Here is a 20,412-nt window from a genome sequence, read left to right as displayed (position 1 = left end):
CACAGGACACACAGCGCCCCCTTCACCCCCCAGGACACACAGCGCCCCCCCGTCTTCTCTCTCACCCTTCTCCCGGGCTGCAGCCGCTGGACGCCACTCACATCTCGCGAGGTTTCCTTCCGCGTCCTTCGTTTCCTTGGATACGAGGTCGCTGCCTGGACTGCGGAGAGCACTACGGCAGCTCCTAGAGGACATTCTTTTGCAAGCGAAGTCAGTGCTCCACCGTGAGTGGGCTGTGCAGTGCCGCTGCAGAGCATCAGGTGGCAGTCCTGGGCGGGGAAAGGGTTAAATACAGAGCCGTCACTAGTGCGGGGGCAGCTGCGGGCAGAGCAATGTCCAGCCAGGATTGGGGCGCAGGCTAGGACTTAAAGGGGTTGTCCAGAATGATCAAAACATGGCTGCTTTTTTTTTTCCCTTCAAAAACAGCACCCCCCCCCCCCCACAGGTTGTATGTGGTATTACATCTCAGCTCAGGCACGACCCATGTGTTTCTGATCCTGGACAACCCCTTACGGTCCCCAGGCCAGTAATCGGAAGCTTGTGGATTATTACAGGCGCGCGTTTTGGGTCATTATGACTGTTAGGCCCCTTGCAGACGAGCGCGTGCGGATTAGGTCCGGATGCGTTCAGTGAAAAATGCACGATTTTGCAAAGTCATTCAGTTTTGACTGCGATCGCGTTCAGTTGTTATCGCGCGGGTGCAATGCGATTTAATGCGTTTTTCACGCGCGTGATAAAAACCTGAATGTTTACAAACAACATCTCTTAGCGACCATCTGTGAAAAACGCATCGCATCCGCACTTGCCTGCGATTTTCACGCACCCCCATTCACTTCTTATGGGGCCAGCGTTGTGTGAAACTCGCAGAGTATCGAACATGCTGCGATTTTCATGCAACGCACATGTACACAGCCCCATTGAAATGAATAGGTCCGGATTCTGTGCGGGCGCATCACGCTCGTGTGAAAGGGGCCTTACTGAATCGGCGTCATCCTCTCATCCCTTTAAGGGCTCGCACACACGGCCGCTGTTTGGCTGTGCCCGTGTCGCAGCCCACAATCAGCGGGTCCGCACTATGCGGGCGCCGACCCTGTGCAGACCGCATCACGGACCCAGGAGAGAATAATTAGAGCTCCCTTTAAGGAGGACCTCGCGGCCCTTCTGTCACGTCTGATGCAGTAAATACTGAGAGTACTGTGAAATAATACCAGAGTATCTTTTTTATGAACTCTGTGTTGTGCCGTTCCCCTATTATTCCTCCAGAAAATGCACGGCTAGACTGAAAACTGGGAGTTATCATTCCCCTTGACTCCAGTCACACACAAAGAAAGAGGTGACAGGAGGAATAACAGAGGAACAGCACTTAGAGGTCTAATAAGAGAGGGAATCCAAGTATGTGCTATAACAGAGGTGTCGGGAGAGCTGAGGGGTCCCTTTAAGGTGCAGTTTAGGGGGTCCCTATAAGTCGGCCCCATTTCTGTACACTGAGCCCTTCACCGATAAAGAATGTCAGGTATGAATGGCGCCTAATGGTGGATCCCCCCTAGCACAGGGGTCAGCAACCTTCGGCACTCCAGCTGCTGGGAAACTACAGTTCCCAGCATGCTCTAATCATTTCTGTGAGAGTGCTGAGAAGAGCAGAGCAAGTATGCATGCTGGGAGTTGTAGTTTCACAGCAGCTGGAGTGGCGGAGGTTGCCAACCCCTGCCTTTAGCAGCTGATGCAGAGGTTATAACACCAGAGGACACTAGAGGGCGCCAGCGCCGCAGCCAAGATTCCCATAGCCGCAGTGTGGTGTTTTCCATCCTTACGTTACTAGGACCTCCACCCGCTATACCGCCCCGAATATTCCAGTATGGCCGACCCATCGCCAAGGCTACAGGAAACATGTTTGCAATTGATCCTTATTCCTCCCCATTTGCAAAATTGTATGTTTTTTTTATTATTGTGTTTGTGCATTTATAAAGTGTGTGAATTTTTTGTTAAATTAAGAAAACAAAATATCCTAACAGTTGCCCCCCATCCACCGGCACTATTCCCCCTTCCTCTGGGGTATCCCCCCATTCCCTGGCGTCATCCCCCGGCACTAGCCCCTCTTCCTCTAGGGTATGCCCCCATCCCCTGGCATCATCCCTGCCACCCATGGCACTGTCCCCCCATCCTCTGGTGTCATCCCTAACACCCCTGGCCTCATCTCCCCTTCCTCTGGCGCTGTACACCCCCCTTACTCTGGCCTATCCCCCCATCCCCTGGCGTCAGAGCCATCTTTAATATTGACTGGACCCTGGGAAAGAATTTACTTGGGCCCCTGGATCCCGCCTCCCCTCCCCCAGCAGGCAGTCACGCCCTGCACCACAACACACCTCGTAGAGTAGTAAACTGTAATAATGATGAGCGGCCACTAGAGGCTCCTCGGCAGTGATGGAAATACTGACTAGAGACATTATAGACACCAGAACCACGACGGTCAGCTGCTGTGGTTCTGGTGACTATAGTGTCCTTAATGTAGAGAGAGAATAGAATCAGCACAAAAGTATCAAATAAAATGTCTGTATCATTATTCTAAAAATTAAAAAAACACAACTTCTGACACAAATACATAGTATCTTGCAGATTATTATTATATTTTTTTTTTACAATGTGCAGATAGTACTGTACTACTAACCCCTCCATCCACCCCTACATCGAGTGTAATACAGCGCCCCATACCTCTTACATCCAGCCTAATACAGCGCCCCATACCTCTTACATCCAGGGTAATACAGCGCCTCATACCTCTTACATCCAGGGTAATACAGCGCCTCATACCTCTTACATCCAGGGTAATACAGCGCCTCATACCTCTTACATCCAGGGTAATACAGCACCCCATACCTCTTACATCCAGGGTAATACAGCACCCATACCTCTTACACCCAGGGTAATACAGCCCCCCATACCTCTTACATCCAGGGTAATACAGCGCCCCATACCTCTTACATCCAGGGTAATACAGCGCCTCATACCTCTTACATCCAGGGTAATACAGCGCCCCATACCTCTTACATCCAGGGTAATACAGCGCCTCATACCTCTTACATCCAGGGTAATACAGCGCCTCATACCTCTTACATCCAGGATAATACGGCGCCTCATACCTCTTACATCCAGGGTAATACAGCGCCTCATACCTCTTACATCCAGGATAATACGGCGCCTCATACCTCTTACATCCAGGGTAATACAGCGCCCCATACCTCTTACATCCAGGGTAATACAGCGCCTCATACCTCTTACATCCAGGGTAATACAGCGCCCCATACCTCTTACATCCAGGGTAATACAGCGCCACATACCTCTTACATCCAGGGTAATACAGCGCCTCATTACTCTTACATCCAGGATAATACAGCGCCCCATACCTCTTACATCCAGGGTAATACAGCGCCCCATACCTCTTACATCCAGGGAAATACAGCCCCCCATACCTCTTACATCCAGGGTAATACAGCGCCCCTCATACCTCTTACATCCAGGGTAATACAGCACCTCATACCTCTTACATCCAGGGTAATACAGCACCTCATACCTCTTACATCAAGGGTAATACAGCGCCTCATACCTCTTACATCCAGGGCAATACAGCCCCCCATACCTCTTACATCCAGGGTAATACAGCGCCTCATACCTCTTACATCCAGGGTAATACAGCCCCCCATACCTCTTACATCCAGGGTAATACAGCCCCCCCATACCTCTTACATCCAGGGTAATACAGCACCTCATACCTCTTACATCCAGGGTAATACAGCGCCTCATACCTCTTACATCCAGGGTAATACAGCGCCCCGCATACCTCTTACATCCAGGGTAATACAGCACCTCATACCTCTTACATCCAGGGTAATACAGCACCTCATACCTCTTACATCCAGGGTAATACAGCGCCTCATACCTCTTACATCCAGGGTAATACAGCCCCCCATACCTCTTACATCCAGGGTAATACAGCCCCCCATACCTCTTACATCCAGGGTAATACAGCGCCTCATACCTCTTACATCCAGGGTAATACAGCCCCCCATACCTCTTACATCCAGGGTAATACAGCGCCACATACCTCTTACATCCAGGGTAATACAGCGCCCCATACCTCTTACATCCAGGGTAATACAGCACCCCATACCTCTTACATCCAGGGTAATACAGCGCCTCATACCTCTTACATCCAGGGTAATACAGTGCCCCATACCTCTTACATCCAGGGTAATACAGCGCCCCATACCTCTTACATCCAGGGTAATACAGCGCCCCATACCTCTTACATCCAGGGTAATACAGCGCCTCATACCTCTTACATCCAGGGTAATACAGCGCCACATACCTCTTACATCCAGGGTAATACAGCACCCCATACCTCTTACATCCAGGGTAATACAGCGCCCCATACCTCTTACATCCAGGGTAATACAGCGCCCCATACCTCTTACATCCAGGGTAATACAGCGCCTCATACCTCTTACATCCAGGGTAATACAGTGCCCCATACCTCTTACATCCAGTGTAATACAGCGCCTCATACCTCTTACATCCAGGGTAATACAGCGCCCCATACCTCTTACATCCAGGGTAATACAGCGCCTCATACCTCTTACATCCAGGGTAATACAGCGCCTCATACCTCTTACATCCAGGGTAATACAGCGCCACATACCTCTTACATCCAGGGTAATACAGCTCCTCATACCTCTTACATCCAGGGTAATACAGCGCCCCATACCTCTTACATCCAGGGTAATACAGCCCCCCATACCTCTTACATCCAGGGTAATACAGCGCCACATACCTCTTACATCCAGGGTAATACAGCGCCCCATACCTCTTACATCCAGGGTAATACAGCGTCTATACCTCTTACATCCAGGGTAATACAGCGCCCCATACCTCTTACATCCAGGGTAATACAGCGCCTATACCTCTTACATCCAGGGTAATACAGCGCCCCATACCTCTTACATACAGGGTAATACAGCGCCCATACCTCTTACATCCAGGGTAATACAGCCCCCCATACCTCTTACATCCAGGGTAATACAGCGCCTCATACCTTTTACATCCAGGGTAATACAGCGCCTCATACCTCTTACATCCAGGGTAATACAGCGCCTCATACCTCTTACATCCAGGGTAATACAGCGCCCCATACCTCTTACATCCAGGGTAATACAGCGCCTCATACCTCTTACATCCAGGGTAATACAGCGCCTCATACCTCTTACATCCAGGGTAATACAGCGCCCCATACCTCTTACATACAGGGTAATACGGCGCCCCATACCTCTTACATCCAGGGTAATACAGCGCCTTATACCTCTTACATCCAGGGTAATACAGCGCCACATACCTCTTACATCCAGGGTAATACGGCGCCCCATACCTCTTACATCCAGGGTAATACGGCGCCCCATACCTCTTACATCCAGGGTAATACAGCCCCCCATACCTCTTACATCCAGGGTAATACAGCGCCTTATACCTCTTACATCCAGGGTAATACAGCGCCACATACCTCTTACATCCAGGGTAATACGGCGCCCCATACCTCTTACATCCAGGGTAATACAGCGTCTATACCTCTTACATCCAGGGTAATACAGCGCCCCATACCTCTTACATCCAGGGTAATACAGCGCCTATACCTCTTACATCCAGGGTAATACAGCGCCCCATACCTCTTACATACAGGGTAATACAGCGCCCATACCTCTTACATCCAGGGTAATACAGCCCCCCATACCTCTTACATCCAGGGTAATACAGCGCCTCATACCTTTTACATCCAGGGTAATACAGCGCCTCATACCTCTTACATCCAGGGTAATACAGCGCCTCATACCTCTTACATCCAGGGTAATACAGCGCCCCATACCTCTTACATCCAGGGTAATACAGCGCCTCATACCTCTTACATCCAGGGTAATACAGCGCCTCATACCTCTTACATCCAGGGTAATACAGCGCCCCATACCTCTTACATACAGGGTAATACGGCGCCCCATACCTCTTACATCCAGGGTAATACAGCGCCTTATACCTCTTACATCCAGGGTAATACAGCGCCACATACCTCTTACATCCAGGGTAATACGGCGCCCCATACCTCTTACATCCAGGGTAATACGGCGCCCCATACCTCTTACATCCAGGGTAATACGGCGCCCCATACCTCTTACATCCAGGGTAATACAGCGCCTTATACCTCTTACATCCAGGGTAATACAGCGCCACATACCTCTTACATCCAGGGTAATACGGCGCCCCATACCTCTTACATCCAGGGTAATACAGCGCCTCATACCTCTTACATCCAGGGTAATACAGCGCCTCATACCTCTTACATCCAGGGTAATACAGCGCCTCATACCTCTTACATCCAGGGTAATACAGTGCCTCATACCTCTTATATCCAGGGTAATACAGCGCCATAGTAGTACCGTGCAGATAGGGCCCTCCAATAATTATTGGCACACAGTGCCCTAAAGTAACTGCGCCCAGCAAATAGTGCCCCCGACACTAATAGTGTAAACATAACGTCCCCCAAAAATGATTGTGGTAAGCTGATACTGCGCCAAAGGTGCCCCCACAGTAATAGTGCTCCCTAAAGTCCCACCAATAGGAATAATTCTCTGCTAGAGCACACATGGTAGTAATAGTGCTCCTACAGTGCCCCCAACATGTCTCCGCTGTGCCCCAGAAGTAATAATGCTCCCATAGTGCCCATACTAGTAGTCATAATCCCCATAGACCCCCAGTAGTAATAAAGCCCACCATAATGCCCCCCAGTAGTAATAATTCTCCTTATAATGTGACAGAGCAAAAAATACCTCCTTGTAATGCCCCCAGTTGAGCTAATGTCCCCATAGTGCCCCCATAATGTTCCAGTATAAAATGCCCCATATATAGTGCCCCAGTAGATGCCCTCAGTGTCCCCATTAATTTGCAAGTATAAAATACCCCTTTCTTAGTGCCCCCATGGATGAGCCCATAGTACTCCTCTCTCCCCTTCCCCATAGTACCCACCATAATGTGTCCCAGTATAAAATGCCCTTATACAGAGCCCCCCCATATAAAATACCCCTTCTTTGTGGCCTCAGTAGAAGCCCCTATAGTGCCCCCAATAATGTGCCAGTAACAAGTGCCCCCATAGATGCCCCCAAATAATATGCCAGTAACAAGTGCCCCCATAGATGCCCCCAAATAATGTGCCAGTAACAACTGCCCCCATAGATGCCCCCAATCATGTGCGAGTAACAAGTGTCTCCATAGATGCCCCCCAATCATATGCCAGTAACAAATGCCCCCATAGATGCCTCCCAATGTATCGCTGTGCTGAGGATGGCGATACAGATGACTATGGAGATGAGCGCTTCCACAATGGAAGCGCTCATCTCCCTGTGCCCTGCCACCGCCCCCCACGTGACCAGTGGCCAGCCGGGCTGAAGAGGCAGCTGCCCCTTTTGCCCTGCGTTAAAGATGGCCCTGCCTGGCGTCATCCTTCCCATCCCCTGGCACCGCTCCACATCCACTGGCATCATCCCCCGCATGCCCTGGCGTCACCCCCCCCATCCCTTGGCGTCACCCCCCCATCCCCTGGCGTCACCCCCTTAAAGTGTGAAGATAAAGTTTCTGATCATTTGAATTCCTTTTTGTATATTTTGATTTAAATGTCATTTTCAGGCCTGTGAATGCAGGTGCGGGGAGCGAGGCTGCGTCTACGTATTTTCTCAAGGTTGTTTTGGGATTCTGACTCGCTGCAGAGCCGGGAACTGCCGCGCCAAGGTCTGGGGTGAGAGCAGATGAACAACACGTGCACAGTGACAATTATGGAGCGCATGCGCTGGCTACGTTCCACTAGGGAATGGAGCTTTTTTTAAATCGGTATAAAGCTGTAACCCTTCAGGAAAGAAGTCATCCTACGGGGGGACGCTGCGTGTAGGGTATCCGAACCTGAAGTCTTGCTCTTATCAGCAAAACCCATCCCCTGGTGTCCCCCCCCCCCCTATCCTCTGGATGTCATCCCCCCCATCCCCTGGTGTCACCCCCCCCCCCCCCCCCCATCCTCTGGATGTCATTCTCCCATCCTCTGCCATTATCCCTCCATCCTCTGGCGTCATCCCCAATCCTCTGGCGTCATCCCCAATCCTCTGGTGTCACCCCCCTTCCCCATTCCTTGGTGTCATCCCCCCATCCTCTGGTTGTCATCCCCCCCATCCCCTGGTGTCACCCCCCCCCCCCCATCCTCTGCATGTCATCCCCCCCATCCTCTGCATGTCATCCCCCCCATCCCCTGGTGTCATCCCCCCATCCTCTGGTTGTCATCCCCCCCATCCCCTGGTGTCATCCCCCCCATTCTCTGGATGTCATCCCCCCACCCCTGCCGTCATCCCTGCATCCCCTGGCATCATCCCCCCCATCCTCTTGCATCATCCCCCCATCCTCTTGCGTCATCCCCCCATCCTCTGCCGTCACCCCCTTAACCTCTGCCGTCATCCCCCCATCCTCTGCCGTCACCCCCTTAACCTCTGCCGTCATCCCCCCATCCTCTGGCGTCATCCCCCCATCCTCTGCCGTCATCCCCCCATCCTCTGGCGTCATCCCCCCATCCTCTGGCGTCATCCCCCCATCCTCTGGTGTCATCCCCTCATTACCTGCTGGCATCCCCCCCATCCTCTTGCATCATCCCCCCATTCCCTGGCATCATCAACCCCCATCCTCTTGTGTCACCCCCCCAACCTCTGGATGTCATCCCTCCCATTCCCTGGCGTCACCCACCCAACCTCTGGATGTCATCCCCCCATTCCCTGGCATCATCCCCCCATTCCCTGGTGTCACCCCCCCCATCCTCTGGATGTCATCCCCACCATCCCCTGGCGTCATCCCCCATTCCCTAGCATCATCCCCCCATCCTCTGACGTCATCCCCACCATCCCCTGGCATCATCCCCCCATCCTCTGGCGTCATCCCCCCACCCCTGCCGTCATCCCTGCATCCCCTGGCATCATCCCCCCATCCTCTGGCGTCATCCCCCCACCCCTGCCGTCATCCCTGCATCCCCTGGCATCATCCCCCCCATCCTCTGGCGTCATCCCCCCATCCTCTTGTGTCACCCCCCCATTCTCTGGCATCATCCCCCCATCCTCTGGCGTCATCCCCCCATTCACTGGCGTCATCCCCCCATCCTCTGGCATCATTCTCCCCATCCTCTGGCATCATCCCTCCATCCTCTAGCATCAGCCCCCTATCCTCTGGCGTCATCCCTCCATCCTCTGGCGTCATCCCCCCCCATTCCCTGGTGTCATCCCCCCATCCTCTGGCGTCATCCCCCCATCCTCTGGCGTCATCCCTCCATCCTCTGGTGTCATTCCCCCCCATTCCCTGGTGTCATCCCCCCATCCTCTGGCGTCATCCCCCCATCCTCTGGCGTCATTCTCCCCATTCCCTGGCGTCAACCCCCATCCTCTGGCGTCATCCCCCCATCCCCTGCCGTCATCCCCCCATCCTCTGGTGTCATCCCCTCATTCCCTGCCGGCATCCCCCCCATCCTCTTGCATCATCCCCCCCATTCCCTGGCATCATCAACCCCCATCCTCTTGTGTCACCCCCCCAACCTCTAGATGTCACCCCCCCCATTCCCTGGCATCATCCCCCCATCTTCTGGCGTAATCCCTCCCCATCCTCTGGCGTCATCCCCCCATCCTCTGGCGTCATCCCCCCATCCTCTGGTGTCATCCCCTCATTACCTGCTGGCATCATCCCCCCATCCTCTGACGTCACCCCCCCCATCCCCTGGCATCATCCCCCCAATTCTCTGGCGTCACCCCCCCATCCTCTGGATGTCATCCCCACCATTCCCTGGCGTCACCCACCCAACCTCTGGATGTCATCCCCCCATTCCCTGGCATCATCCCCCCATTCCCTGGTGTCACCCCCCCCATCCTCTGGATGTCATCCCCACCATCCCCTGGCGTCATCCCCCATTCCCTAGCATCATCCCCCCATCCTCTGACGTCATCCCCACCATCCCCTGGCATCATCCCCCCATCCTCTGGCGTCATCCCCCCACCCCTGCCGTCATCCCTGCATCCCCTGGCATCATCCCCCCATCCTCTGGCGTCATCCCCCCACCCCTGCCGTCATCCCTGCATCCCCTGGCATCATCCCCCCCATCCTCTGGCGTCATCCCCCCATCCTCTTGTGTCACCCCCCCATTCTCTGGCATCATCCCCCCATCCTCTGGCGTCATCCCCCCATTCACTGGCGTCATCCCCCCATCCTCTGGCATCATTCTCCCCATCCTCTGGCATCATCCCTCCATCCTCTAGCATCAGCCCCCTATCCTCTGGCGTCATCCCTCCATCCTCTGGCGTCATCCCCCCCCATTCCCTGGTGTCATCCCCCCATCCTCTGGCGTCATCCCCCCATCCTCTGGCGTCATCCCTCCATCCTCTGGTGTCATTCCCCCCCATTCCCTAGTGTCATCCCCCCATCCTCTGGCGTCATCCCCCCATCCTCTGGCGTCATTCTCCCCATTCCCTGGCGTCAACCCCCATCCTCTGGCGTCATCCCCCCATCCCCTGCCGTCATCCCCCCATCCTCTGGTGTCATCCCCTCATTCCCTGCCGGCATCCCCCCCATCCTCTTGCATCATCCCCCCCATTCCCTGGCATCATCAACCCCCATCCTCTTGTGTCACCCCCCCAACCTCTAGATGTCACCCCCCCCATTCCCTGGCATCATCCCCCCCATTCCCTGGCATCACCCCCCCAACCTCTGGATGTCATCCCCACCATCCCCTGGCATCATCCCCCCATCCTCTGACGTCACCCCCCCATCCCCTGGCATCATCCCCCCAATTCTCTGGCGTCACCCCCCCATCCTCTGGATGTCATCCCCACCATCCCCTGGCGTCATCCCCCATTCCCTGGCGTCACCCCCCCCAACCTCTGGATGTCATCCCCCCACCCCTGCCATCATCCCTGCATCCCCTGGCATCATCCCCCCCATCCTCTTGCGTCATCCCCCCATCCTATGGCGTCATCCCCCACCCCTGGATGTCATCCCACCCATTCCCTGGCATCATCCCCCCATCTTCTGGCGTAATCCCTCCCCATCCTCTGGCGTCATCCCCCCATCCTCTGGCGTCATTCCCCCATTCTCTGGCGTCATCCCCCCATTCCCTGGCGTCATCCCCCCATCTTCTGGCGTCATCCCCACATCCTCTGGCGTTATCCCCCCATCCTCTGGTGTCATCCCCCCCATTTCCTGGCATCATCCCACCCATTCCCTGGCGTCATCCCCCCATCCTCTGGCGTCATCCCCCCATCCTCTGGCGTCATCCCCCCATCCTCTGGCGTCATTCTCCCCATTCCCTGGCGTCATCCCCCATTCTCTAGTGTCATCCCTCCCATTCCCTGGCGTCATCCCCCCATCCTCTGGCGTCATTCTCTCCATCCTCTGGCATCATCCCCCTATCCCCTGGATGTCATCCCCCCATTCCCTGGTGTCATACCCCCATTCCCTGGTGTCATCCCCCCACCCCTGGCACCTAACCCCCCTCCCCCCCCATCCCCGCACACACATAATCCATCTTTCCATTTGCAAATCCAAGCTTCTCTATGCAAAGGACGCTTTGCATTAGACCTAAACATTAACCCCTTACTTCCTGCTGCTGCCGACTCTTCCGTCCGCTTCGACCTGTTGGAACCTAGAAAGTGAAGTGAAGCAATAACTGATGCACCGGCCGCCGTGACTGCGCCAATGCCATCAGACTAGATGGCAGCACAGCTTTAAAGGGGTCCTCCGCTTCTGCTCAGTGATCGGCTGTAATCTGTGGATCAAGACGCGTTCGTTCCTCCTGCAGCGCCACCACAGGCCAAATGGAGTATTGCGTGGAGCCTGTTGAAATCAATGGAGCGTTAGGCTAACAGGTGGATGTGTCGGACCCTCCAGAGGGGGGCGCTCATGTGGCCGATATCTACGAAGGGTCCTAAATGGAGACACCCCCCCCCCCCAGGAAGGAAGATCAGATGTGAAGGTGTCGGGTGGGGTCAGCTCAGGGGCTGCGTACACGGCACACTCGATGGGCTGTGGAGTGAGCGTTATCCGGGGTGAGCAGTGGCGCCCGCCGCTTATCCTCCGCCTGCATCAGCAGAAGTCACTGGATCAATGTCTGCACTTCACTTATAGGAAAATCAATCCATAGGGAGAAGAGTGGGGGAGGGGCAGGTGCACTGTCACACTGCAGGTTGTCAGACAGAACCCCCACCCTGGCCAGTCATCTCACTGTGGAGCTCAGAGGGGGGCCGATCAGAACCCCATACAGGGGGCCCCCGGGTGTTTATGGGGGGCTCAGGAACAGCCTCTTTCTAGGGCAGTGAATCATACTCCCTCTGCTTCGGGTGCCTAAGGGAAACTGTCAGCAAGAATGTGCACCGACAGTGCCAAACAGGACCTGAAGCAGATCACAGAGCAAGACCTGTACACAAAGAGAACGAAGAGAGTTCTGCTCTGAAGCTCCATGATAGAAAATGCAGCTCTAGATTAAGTAATATATGTACACAGTGACTGCACCAGCAGAATAGTGAGTGCAGCTCTGGAGTATAATACAGGATATAACTCGGGATCAGTACAGGATAAGTAATGTATGTACACAGTGACTGCACCAGCAGAATAGTGAGTGCAGCTCTGGGGTATAATACAGGATATAACTCGGGATCAGTACAGGATAAGTAATGGATGTACACAGTGACTGCACCAGCAGAATAGTGAGTGCAGCTCTGGAGTATAATACAGGATATAACTCGGGATCAGTACAGGATAAGTAATGTATGTACACAGTGACTGCACCAGCAGAATAGTGAGTGCAGCTCTGGAGTATAATACAGGATGTAACTCAGGATCAGTACAGGATAAGTAATGTATGTACACAGTGACTGCACCAGCAGAATAGTGAGTGCAGCTCTGGAGTATAATACAGGATGTAACTCGTGATCAGTACAGGATAAGTAATGTATGTACACAGTGACTGCACCAGCAGAATAGTGAGTGCAGCTCTGGAGTATAATACAGGATGTAACTCGTGATCAGTACAGGATAAGTAATGTATGTACACAGTGACTGCACCAGCAGAATAGTGAGTACAGCTCTGGAGTATAATACAGGATGTAACTCGTGATCAGTACAGGATAAGTAATGTATGTACACAGTGACTGCACCAGCAGAATAGTGAGTGCAGCTCTGGAGTATAATACAGGATATAACTCGTGATCAGTACAGGATAAGTAATGTATGTACACAGTGACTGCACCAGCAGAATAGTGAGTGCAGCTCTGGAGTATAATACAGGATGTAACTCGTGATCAGTACAGGATAAGTAATGTATGTACACAGTGACTGCACCAGCAGAATAGTGAGTGCAGCTCTGGAGTATAATACAGGATGTAACTCGTGATCAGTACAGGATAAGTAATGTATGTACACAGTGACTGCACCAGCAGAATAGTGAGTGCAGCTCTGGAGTATAATACAGGATATAACTCGTGATCAGTACAGGATAAGTAATGTATGTACACAGTGACTGCACCAGCAGAATAGTGAGTGCAGCTCTGGAGTATAATACAGGGTGTAACTCAGGATCAGTACAGGATAAGTAATGTATGTACACAGTGACTGCACCAGCAGAATAGTGAGTGCAGCTCTGGAGTATAATACAGGATATAACTCAGGATCAGTACAGGATAAGTAATGTATGTACACAGTGACTGCACCAGCAGAATAGTGAGTGCAGCTCTGGAGTATAATACAGGATGTAACTCAGGATCAGTACAGGATAAGTAATGTATGTACACAGTGACTGCACCAGCAGAATAGTGAGTGCAGCTCTGGAGTATAATACAGGATGTAACTCAGGATCAGTACAGGATAAGTAATGTATGTACACAGTGACTGCACCAGCAGAATAGTGAGTGCAGCTCTGGAATATAATACAGGATGTAACTCAGGATCAGTACAGGATATGTAATGTATGTACACAGTGACTCCACCAGCAGAACAGTGAGTGCAGCTCTGGAGTATAATACAGGATGTAACTCAGGATCAGTACAGGATAAGTAATGTATATACACAGTGACTGCACCAGCAGAATAGTGAGTGCAGCTCTGGAGTATAATACAGGATGTAACTCAGGATCAGTACAGGATAAGTAATGTATGTACACAGTGACTGCACCAGCAGAATAGTGAGTGCAGCTCTGGAGTATAATACAGAATGTAACTCAGGATCAGTACAGGATAAGTAATGTATGTACACGGTGACTCCATCAGCAGAATAGTGAGTGCAGCTCTGGAGTATAATACAGGATGTAATACTGATGTCCGCAGATATTCCGATATTCTGATCAGTGACATGATGCATATAATTCTGACTGTGAGCTCTTTGGACGAGCCCCTGCGGTGACCTCTCTTTGTCACTGATCCCCCGAGGACACTGCTCTCTGCAGATGATGAGGGGAGTAGTGCTGATAATGAGGATTACACGGCTGCCCCGGGATTATCACGGCCGCGTGCTGCTGCGCCCGCAGACCCCTCCTCCTGGCGGCGCCTCCCGGTCCCTGTCAGTGTGTGCGGCCGGAGAGCAGCATCCGCCCGTCCTCGCTCGGCAGGGTACCAGCGGCCGCTCCATGCCCCCCTCTCCCCATTGTCTCTTTGTCTCTCCCTAGGACGCTGCCCTTTGTCTGTCTGTCTGTCTGCCCCTCTGTGGATGTGAGGAGTGTCCCCCCTCAGCCGTCTCTGTCTCCCCCTCCCCCACCCGTCTCCATCCTCTGCCGCAATGGTTCTGGTCCTGGCCGCCGGCAGCCTCTTCTTCCCGGGTCTCTTCCTCCTCTCCAAGGCCGGACTGCGGAGGCTGCGGCTGTTCCGAGGGGAGGAATCCAACACCGTCATAGTGTCCGCCAGGTACCGGGAGCGGGGGATGTGCGGGGCGGTGTTACATGGGACTGCAGGTGGCAGCTGCATCATCTGTACTCAGAGAGCGGTGTTACATGGGACTGCAGGTGGCAGCTGCATCATCTGTACTAGAGAGCGGTCTTACATGGGGCTGCAGGTGGCAGCTGCATCATCTGTACTAGAGAGCGGTGTTACATGGGGCTGCAGGTGGCAGCTGCATCATCTGTACTAGAGAGCGGTGTTACATGGGGCTGCAGGTGGCAGCTGCATCATCTGTACTAGAGAGCGGTCTTACATGGGGCTGCAGGTGGCAGCTGCATCATCTGTACTAGAGAGCGGTCTTACATGGGGCTGCAGGTGACAGCTACATCATCTGTACTCAGAGAGCGGTGTTACATGGGACTGCAGGTGGCAGCTGCATCATCTGTACTAGAGACTGAGAGCGGTCTTACATGGGACTGCAGGTGGCAGCTGCATCATCTGTACTCAGAGAGCGGTCTTACATGGGACTGCAGGTGGCAGCTGCATCATCTGTACTAGAGAGCGGTCTTACATGGGACTGCAGGTGGCAGCTGCATCATCTGTACTAGAGAGCGGTCTTACATGGGGCTGCAGGTGGCAGCTGCATCATCTGTACTCAGACAGCGGTCTTACATGGGACTGCAGGTGGCAGCTGCATCATCTGTACTCAGACAGCGGTCTTACATGGGACTGCAGGTGGCAGCTGCATCATCTGTACTCAGAGAGCGGTCTTACATGAGACTGCAGGTGGCAGCTGCATCATCTGTACTAGAGAGCGGTCTTACATGGGACTGCAGGTGGCAGCTGCATCATCTGTACTAGAGAGCGGTCTTACATGGGGCTGCAGGTGGCAGCTGCATCATCTTTACTAGAGAGCGGTCTTACATGGGGCTGCAGGTGACAGCTACATCATCTGTACTCAGAGAGCGGTGTTACATGGGACTGCAGGTGGCAGCTGCATCATCTGTACTCAGAGAGCGGTCTCACATGGGACTGCATGTGGCAGCTGCATCATCTGTACTAGAGAGCGGTCTTACATGGGACTGCAGATGGCAGCTGCATCATCTGTACTAGAGAGCGGTCTTACATGGGACTGCAGGTGGCAGCTGCATCATCTGTACTTAGAGCGGTGTTACATGGGACTGCAGGTGGCAGCTGCATCATCTGTACTAGAGAGCGGTCTTACATGGGGCTGCAGGTGGCAGCTGCATCATCTTTACTAGAGAGCGGTCTTACATGGGGCTGCAGGTGACAGCTACATCATCTGTACTCAGAGAGCGGTGTTACATGGGACTGCAGGTGGCAGCTGCACTAGAGAGCGGTCTTACATGGGACTGCAGGTGGCAGCTGCATCATCTTTACTAGAGAGCGGTCTTACATGGGGCTGCAGGTGACAGCTGCATCATCTGTACTCAGAGAGCGGTGTTACATGGGACTGCAGATGACAGCTGCATCATCTGTACTCAGAGAGCGGTCACTGTGTCATATATGGTGTTACATGGGACTGCAGGTGATAGCTGCATCATCTGTATTCAGAGATCGGTTACTGTGTTATATATGGTGTTACATGGGACTGCAGGTGACTGCTGCATCATCTGTACTCAGAGAGCGGTCACTGTGTCATATGGTGTTACATGGGACTGCAGGTGATAGCTGCATCATCTGTACTAAGAGAGCGGTCACTGTGTCATATATGGTGTTACATGGGACTGCAGGTGACAGCTGCATCATCTGTATTCAGAGATCGGTTACTGTGTTATATATGGTGTTACATGGGACTGCAGGTGACAGCTAGATCATCTGTACTCAGAGAATGGTCACTGTGTCATATATGGTGTTACATGGGACTGCAGATTACAGCTACATCATCTGTACTCAGAGAGTGGTTACTGTGTTATATATGGTGTTACATGGGACTGCAGGTGACAGCTACATCATCTGTACTCAGAGAGCGGTTACTGTGTTATATATGGTGTTACATGGGACTGCAGGTGACAGCTGCATCATCTGTACTCAGAGACCACTGTGTTATATATGGTGTTACATGGGACTGCAGGTGACAGCTAGATCATCTGTACTCAGAGAGCAGTCACTGTGTCATATATGGTGTTACATGGGACTGCAGGTGACACCTACATCATCTGTACTCAGAGAGCGGTCACTGTGTCATATATGGTGTTACATGGGGCTGCAGGTGACAGCTACAACATCTGTACTCAGAGACCACTGTGTTATATATGGTGTTACTTGGGACTGCAGGTGACAGCTAGATCATCTGTACTCAGAGAGCAGCCACTGGGTCATATATGGTGTTACATGGGACTTCAGGTGACACCTACATAATCTGTACTCAGAGAGCAGTCACTGTGTTATATATGATGTTACATGGGACTGCTGATGAAATCTACTACATCATCTGTAGTCAGCGTATTATCTGTGGTATTACATAGGACTGCAGATGACATCTGCCACATTATCTGTACTCAGAGTGTTATCTGTGGTTACATGGGACTGCAGGTGACATCTACTACATGATGTGTACACAGAGTGTTATCTGTGGTGTTACATAGGACTGCGGGTGACATCTACTAGATGATCTGTACTCAGAGTCATCACTGTGCTATATATGGTGTTACATGGGACTGTAGGTGATATCTATATCACCTGTAATCATAGAGTCATCGCTGTGTTATCTGTGGTGTTACATAGGACTGTAGGTAATATCTACTACATTATATGTACTCAGAGTCATCACTGTGTTATATATGGTGTTACATGGGACTGCAGGTGACACCTACATCATCTGTACTCAGAGAGCTGTCACTGTGCTATCTGTGGTGTTACATAGGACTGCAGGTAATATCTGCTACATTATCTGTACTTAGAGAGTTATCACTGTTTTATATATGATGTTACATAGGACTGCAGGTGACATCTACATTATCTGTACTCAGAGTAATCACTGTGTTATCTGTGGTGTTACATAGGACTGCAGGTGACACCTACATCTTCTGTACTCAGAGAGTAATCACTGTGTTATCTGTGGTTACATGGGACTGCAGGTCACATTTACTACATTATCTGTACTCAGAGGGTTATCACTGTGTTACCTTTGGTGTTACATAGGACTGCAGATGACCTCTACTACATTATCTGTACTCAGGAAGTTATCACTGTGTTATATATGGTGTTACATAGGACTGCAGGTGACGTCTACTACATTATCTGTACTCAGAGAGAAAACACTGTGTTATCTGTGGTTACATAGGACTGCAGGTGACACCTATTACATCATCTGTACTCAGAGTTGAGTTATCTGTGTTATGTTGTGTTACATAGGACTGCAGGTGACATCTACTACATTATCCCTACTCAGAGAGAAAACACTGTGTTATCTCTAGTGTTACATAGGACTGCAGGTGACACATATTACATCATCTGTACTCAGAGTGGAGTTATCTGTTTTATGTTGTGTTACATAGGACTGCAGGTGACATTTTCTATATTATCTGTACACTGAGAATTATCACTGTTATCTGTGGTGTTACATAGGACTGCAGGTGACATCTACTACATTATCTGTACTCAGAGAGCTATCACTGTGTTATCTGTGGTGTTACATAGGACTGCAGGTGACATCTACTACATTATCTGTACTCAGAGAGCTATCACTGTGTTATCTGTGGTGTTACATAGGACTGCAGGTGACATCTACTAAATTATCTGTACTCAGAGAGTTATCCCTGTGTTATCTGTGGTGTTACATAGGACTGCAGGTGACATCTACTACATTATCTGTACTCAGAGAGCTATCACTGTGTTATCTGTGGTGTTACATAGGACTGCAGGTGACAACTACTACATTATCTGTACTCAGAGAGTTATCACTGTGCTATCTGTGGTGTTACATAGGACTGCAGGTGACATCTACTACATTATCTGTACTCAGAGAGTTATCACTGTGTTATCTGTGGTGTTACATAGGACTGCAGAGACATCTACTACATTATCTGTACTGAGAGAGTTATCACTGTTATCTGTCGTGTTACATAGGACTGCAGGTGATATCCACTACATTATCTGTACTCAGAGAGTTACCACTGTGTTATCTGTGGTGTTACATAGGACTGCAGGTGACATCTACTACATTATCTGTACTCAGAGAGTTATCACTGTGTTATCTGTGGTGTTACATAGGACTGCAGGTGATATCCACTACATTATCTGTACTCAGAGAGTTATCACTGTGTTATCTGTGGTTTTACATAGGACTGCAGGTGACATCTACTAAATTATCTGTACTCAGAGAGTTATCACTGTGTTATCTGTGGTGTTACATAGGACTGCAGGTGACATCTACTACATTATCTGTACTCAGAGAGGTATCACTGTGTTACCTGTGGTGTTACATAGGACTGCAGGTGACAACTACTACATCATCATTGTTTATGGAGGTATTTGGTGTAGATCAGGATAAATCTGTTCAGATCCACCCTATTTGCTCATAAAAGATTACGGCCTCTTTCACACGACCGTACGGCTTCTTCAGTGCTTTGCGGTCCTTTGTTCACGGATCCGTTGCTTCCGTTTTTTTTGTTTCCGTTGTGTTTCCGTTCCGTTTTTCCGTATGGCATATACAGTATACAGTAATTACATAGGAAAAATTGGGCTGGGCATAACATTTTCAATAGATGGTTCCGCTAAAACGGAACGGATACGTTTTTTTTTTTTGTGGACCTATTGACTTGAATGGAGCCACGGAACGTGATTTGCGGGCAATAATAGGACATGTTCTATTTTTCAACAGAACGGAAAAACGGAAATACGTAAACGGAATGCATACGGAGTATATTCCGGTTTTTTTTTTGCAGAACCATTGAAATGAATGATTCCGTATACGGACTGTATACGGAACGCAAAAAACGGCCTGTAAAGGGGGGGGAAAACGGTCGTGTTAAAGAAGTGAAAGAATATTGACTGGATTTTGTCAAGATTTAAAGGGTTTCTCCAACGATTAATATAAATCAGAGCCCATCTAGTCCATGACCACCTCCTCCTATCACAGCTGGACCAGCACCTCACGGGGGTCCAGAGATCCCCCATTCATTGCTCCAGTGATTCCGCTGGACCTTCTTCAGACTGGCAGCCTGGGGGAAGGGGGGGGAGACCTTTCCGTTTCTGGGGGCGTGTCCTTTGCCCCTGTAACTGTTACAGCTTGTATCAGTAGATGGGGCCGGTGAAGGACGGATGAAACTGAGCATGTGCGACCACCTTCAATGATGTAATTAAGGTAGACAGAGAAACGAAGAACAGACAGCAGGTGGCGCTATACCGCTCACTGGTTAGACTAAACTTTCATGACAACCGCATTCAGATCCGGACGCCGGTGTGAAGGACGCTGCCGCTTTAA

The 20,412-nt window shown here is 51.2% G+C and overlaps 3 protein-coding genes across 3 annotated transcripts in view; 2 read left to right on the top strand and 1 right to left on the bottom strand.

Annotated features, from left to right (window-relative positions):
- LOC121008086 (keratin-associated protein 17-1) overlaps window positions 1-132 on the bottom strand; it is a 26,681-nt gene extending 26,549 nt beyond the window's left edge. Inside the window, exon 1 of the mRNA XM_040440427.1 lies at window positions 66-132. The gene's annotated coding sequence lies outside the window, so the exon portion shown is untranslated. The remainder of the gene's footprint in view (window positions 1-65) is intronic.
- The window catches only part of LOC121008080 (kinesin-like protein KIF22), a 101,926-nt gene that overhangs the window by 8,659 nt on the left and 72,855 nt on the right, over window positions 1-20,412 (top strand). The gene's annotated exons all lie outside the window — the stretch shown is intronic.
- TLCD3B (TLC domain containing 3B) overlaps window positions 14,735-20,412 on the top strand; it is a 28,582-nt gene continuing 22,904 nt past the window's right edge. Inside the window, exon 1 of the mRNA XM_040440424.1 lies at window positions 14,735-14,990. Within this exon, the coding sequence (XP_040296358.1) occupies window positions 14,866-14,990 (125 nt within the window). The 5' untranslated portion in view covers window positions 14,735-14,865. The remainder of the gene's footprint in view (window positions 14,991-20,412) is intronic.

This window comes from Bufo bufo, chromosome 7 (genome assembly GCF_905171765.1).
Source record: "Bufo bufo chromosome 7, aBufBuf1.1, whole genome shotgun sequence".
Lineage (NCBI taxonomy): Eukaryota > Metazoa > Chordata > Amphibia > Anura > Bufonidae > Bufo > Bufo bufo.
This window is presented reverse-complemented; position numbering and strand designations above follow the sequence as displayed.